The sequence below is a fragment of the Tamandua tetradactyla genome, chromosome 4 (assembly GCF_023851605.1).
Source record: "Tamandua tetradactyla isolate mTamTet1 chromosome 4, mTamTet1.pri, whole genome shotgun sequence".
NCBI classification, from domain to species: domain Eukaryota; kingdom Metazoa; phylum Chordata; class Mammalia; order Pilosa; family Myrmecophagidae; genus Tamandua; species Tamandua tetradactyla.
The window spans coordinates 4025427-4029928 of record NC_135330.1 but is presented as its reverse complement, the minus strand read 5'-3'; the positions used below and the strand labels follow the sequence as shown (position 1 = coordinate 4029928).

Sequence of the window (4502 nt, the reverse complement as noted above, 5' to 3'; positions counted from 1 at the left end):
ACACTTATTGTTAATTTCTTTTAGACATTGTATTTAGTTTCCAGTTATATGGCATGTGTGTATATTTGTATGTAAATTCAAAACATCAGTAACTACAAAACATCACAATATATGACTGACATCCACAGAAGTTTAAAATAACACAAACCTCATAAGGTTGCATTTTCCAACTGTTAGTTTACCTGTGTTACAAAGAAAAGAGAAAAATGTCTTTAGCTTTTAAGACATTAGTTGATCATGGCAGATTTATTTTCGGTTTTCAATTGCTTTGCCATATCATATCTGATGGTCTGAAAGATTAAATCATCTCTGCCACTAGTAAAACAGCTGCTCTCTTGTTACAACTACATGAACTAATCTTGGAAATCATTGAGATGATGTCCACAATTATTCCAGCCCATGAGAAACAACAATGCGTTCCACTCACCTCACACTGGTATTTTTTTGTCTTGGAATTCTCTCTTTTCCCCTGAATTATATCAGTACAAGTGAATATCTTGGGAAATCAAGAAAGAAATTGACTTTCATTAAAGTTCTCTTTTTACTCTGGCAAATGCTGATCCCCATTCTCATTTGTTGGCCATCCCTTCTCACCCCACCCCCAACACAGAAGGGAAACACATTTTTCTTTTTGTCTTTACAGCTCACTTCTCATGTTATTTTCCCGAACATACCACACACTTTACAATCTTGTAAACCTAAACCTTGAATTTAGGTTTCATGTTTACTATTAGCAGTTAGAAAATTTTATTTATGCAGGAAACTGATGGAAGATATTCAGATTCAGTGCTCTATGTCTCATGCCGCATGAATAATTGTAAGCAGACGGAGACTATAAAATGAAAATTTAAAATGGTGAGGACAGCTATCACGGTTCTTGGTGTAGGAGAGTGGCTTAAATCCAACATAAAAGAAATGGAATTAACTGAAAAGATTTAGGCCTTTGTCATGAAACCATAGGTTTCATTGCATTTTAATCAGTGGCCTGTGTTAAAATACATTATATTTTATATGTCATATGAAATCCATGAAACTGTTATATTAACAAATTCTTGGAAGTCTCTAGTATACTTATAACCTAGCAAAAGAGCCAAGAAGTGCTTTAATTTTCCACTTTATTTTTGCCCTGAGATGCATGTATCCCTAGCAGGTGAGCCCGGCCTCTGTGGAGAGATGGGGTGTTTTGGGGGAGGACAGTGGTCCTGCCTTGAGGTGACAGCTGGGGTGACAAGGACAAAGGGGGCTGCATGACAGGGACAGCTCACAAAGGGCCGCAGAGTATAAATAGGGCTGGGCCGGGGGTGAAGGCTGAGTGGGAAATTCTCTTGCCAGGAGCGCGTCAGTGAACCTGTCAGGAGCCCACTCTCAGTCCTTGTGACTTAGAGCAGATTCGGGTGAGATTCAGAGCACCTGCGACATCCCCTGTGCCAGCAATCCGCTGAGCCCCCCACTCCCCACCCTGCCCTCTGGGAGGCTCTGGGGTCCTGTGGGGTAGAGCCAGTGGAAAGAACATCTGGAGAGCCGCCACCGCACCCCGGTGTGCTGCTGACTCATCGCCCACGAGGCCAAGGGAGACCCAGCGCCCCGCCGTGCCGGTGCTGCCGCTGCCACTCAAGTGTCATCATGAGCGGTCGCGGTGAGCTCCCCTACTACACGGTGCGGGGCGGGCCTGCAGCGGGCCTGTTCAACATGCCCATGGGCAAGCTGCAGCGCCACCTGTCCGAGGGGGAGTACAATATGTTTAAGTACGCCCCCGTGTTCGAGAGCGACTTCATTCAGGTCACCCGGAGGGGAAAGGTGATTGACGTGCACAACCGAATCCAAATTGTGACCGTGGGCATCGTGTGCACCAGCCCCCTCCTGCCCATCCCCGATGTCATGCTGCTGGCCCGACCCGTCACCCGCAGGGGCCAGACCACCCAGGGGAGAGGCCGCCAAGCTGAAAAGACCATGGAGCTCACCAGGCTGCTGCTCTTGAAGCTAATCAGGCTGTCAGTTCATGACCGGCAGAAACAGCAGCTGCGCCTGAAGTTCGCCACCGGCCGCTCCTCTTACCTGCAGCTGTGTCCCCCTCTGGATGCTCAGGAAGACCTATTCCTGCAGTGGGAAAAAATCATTTACCTCCTGCGCCCACCTGTGGAGAGTAACAGTGGTACTCATGCCGTTCCCGCCTGGGACATGATATGCGTGCCGGAGCTGGAGGAAGAGGACCAGACCAGCACATCAGCTGAGTCCCATGGAGAAGAGGATGACATCAGGAGCCCCCACGTCATCTCTGACGTGTCTTGGGCCTCCTCTGCAGGTTTTGCTGGGGGTGAAGGAAGGAACTATAGAGAGCCCAGCAGGCCTGCCATGACCACCCTCAAACCAGCACAGCCTGCAGCATCCTGGGCAACAGCAGGGGCGGCAACGAAGGGCAGCGCAGCAGGCGCCGTGGTGAGCGTGATGACATCTACATCTGCAGGTTCTGCGCAAAATACCGTGACAGGACCAGGAGCCGCTTCCAGGGGCCCGAGAGGAGGCAACAGCCATGTGGCCAAGGCGGGTGTCATCAGCGTGCCTGTGAAGAACATCAAGGTGGCCGGTGCTGGGGCGGCAAGCAAAACATCCGACTGGACCTCCAGCTTAGCAGCATTGGCCAGTCTCTTTCCTGAGGGCAGCACGAGCATGGCGATTGCCAGGACATCCACCATCAAGAGCATCAGAGAAACAGCTGCAGTCCCAACAGCAGCAGAATCGCCCATCTCCAGCTCAGTGAGCCAAGGCCAGAACACTGCACAGGAGGCAGGCCGACGCGTCTCCCAGGCCAACGCCGCGGCCCGGGAGAAAAGGGAGAGGGAACAGACCAGACACCAAGTTGACCGACAGTCACCAGGCTGGTCCTTCTCTAGCCACAGATCCACCAGGAAAGATCATAAGCAAGAAGGACATCAGGGCAGCGAGCGCCCGTCCCTTAACCAGGGCATGAGCCGCACGCCCCCTGCAAAGGACTCCAGGTCTTCTGGGAAGTCCAGGACGGGTGGATCCACTGCCAGTTCGGGCTCCACAGAAAAGGGTCCGAGCAGGCTCACGTCATTCCTGAGGCGCCTGAGAGCCAGGTTAACTATATCATCGTCAGCCCACAGAACAGATGCGAGCCTCGTCGTGGGGTCAGCTGAGCCTCACCAGGGTGCGCACATCAGTGCCCTGACTTCAGTGACCTCCGGGGAGTATCCCCAGGGAGAGACGATTCCACTTGATATTCAATAAATATCAACATGTCATGCTGTGCTGTGCTGTGTTCTGCTTTAGCCATGTCCTGCAGACTGGCAGCCACCTCGGTGTTTTGTCATGCTGTGTTGTGCTGTGCTCTGCTTTAGCCATGTCCTGCAGACTGGCAGCCACCTCGGTGTTTTGTCATGCTGTGTTGTGCTGTGCTCTGCTTTAGCCATGTCCTGCAGACTGGCAGCCACCTCGGTGTTTTGTCATGCTGTGTTGTGCTGTGTTCTGCTTTAGCCACGTCCTGCAGACTGGCAGCCACCTCGGTGTTTTGTGATGTCATGTGCTGCAGCCACGCCCAGGGAAAGGGAGCCCCCTCTCACGCATGCTCGGCAGAGCTGAAAGTTGGGAGAGCAGGCTGGGATGCTCCATTATGCACCCCCTCCCTGTTACAAAGTTTTGTTCCTCCATAACAAAGCAACGGCAGGACTCATACTCCCTGGATGGTCGGGGAAAGAGGGGTGCAGGAGCATTTGGTACAATTAGAACAGGCAAGACAAGTAATCTCATCCCTAGGTCTGTATCACACAGAGACTGTAACCCGTGTCCTAGGAGACAACTGTGAGAAGGTGTAAGAGAAAAGCGGGGAAGAGCCCAAATCTCCAACAGAACTGATACACTGGGAAAGGCAGCTACACACCTGGTGGTGCAGGCAGGTGCCCTGGGTCCCTGTGGTGTCCCTGTCTCCTTTGTTCGCTTTGCCCACCTCCATCCTCAGGCAGGGCTTTACCAAGAGCTGGGCTGGCGCGGTGGCTCACTCTTCTGCCGAGTTGCACTGTGTGACTCAACCAAGTTATGTTCTCTGAGCTTCAGTGTTCATGAAGTGGGGATGTCATATAACCAAAGGTTCTTGTGACAATTTATCTAAAATTACAAGTTTTCATAGCTTTGATTTTGGTCATACATCACACTTGTGCCTTAGAGAAAACTGAAAACATAGCCAAAGGACATATGGGAAATAAAAGGACAATTTCAGAGATGTTAAAATATGAAAAAAACCCCCAATAATTTAGGTCGTTCAGTTTGCTTAAGAAATAGAACATTTTCAAACTCTTGAAGTCCTTGTGTATACACCTCCTCAACCCCATCTCCCAGTTTTCCTTCTTAGAACTACTGTCCATAATTTCGTGCTTAGCATTCCCTCGTTTTTGCCTAGTTTGAAAAAGTGGTGCGTGGAGTTTGCAAGCTGCCGGAATGCAGTGTACCAGAACTGGAACAGCTTTTTAAAAGGGGGAATTTAATAA

The 4502-nt window shown here is 50.3% G+C and overlaps 1 protein-coding gene across 1 annotated transcript; it reads left to right on the top strand.

Annotated features, from left to right (window-relative positions):
• Positions 1-1164: 1164 nt before the first annotated feature.
• Positions 1165-3257, top strand: LOC143678717 (Golgi-associated RAB2 interactor protein 4-like). The gene has a single exon (XM_077155675.1). It carries the CDS (start codon positions 1624-1626, stop codon positions 3247-3249), a length of 1626 nt encoding a protein of 541 aa, XP_077011790.1. The 5' UTR covers positions 1165-1623; the 3' UTR covers positions 3250-3257.
• The last annotated feature ends 1245 nt before the right edge of the window (positions 3258-4502 follow it).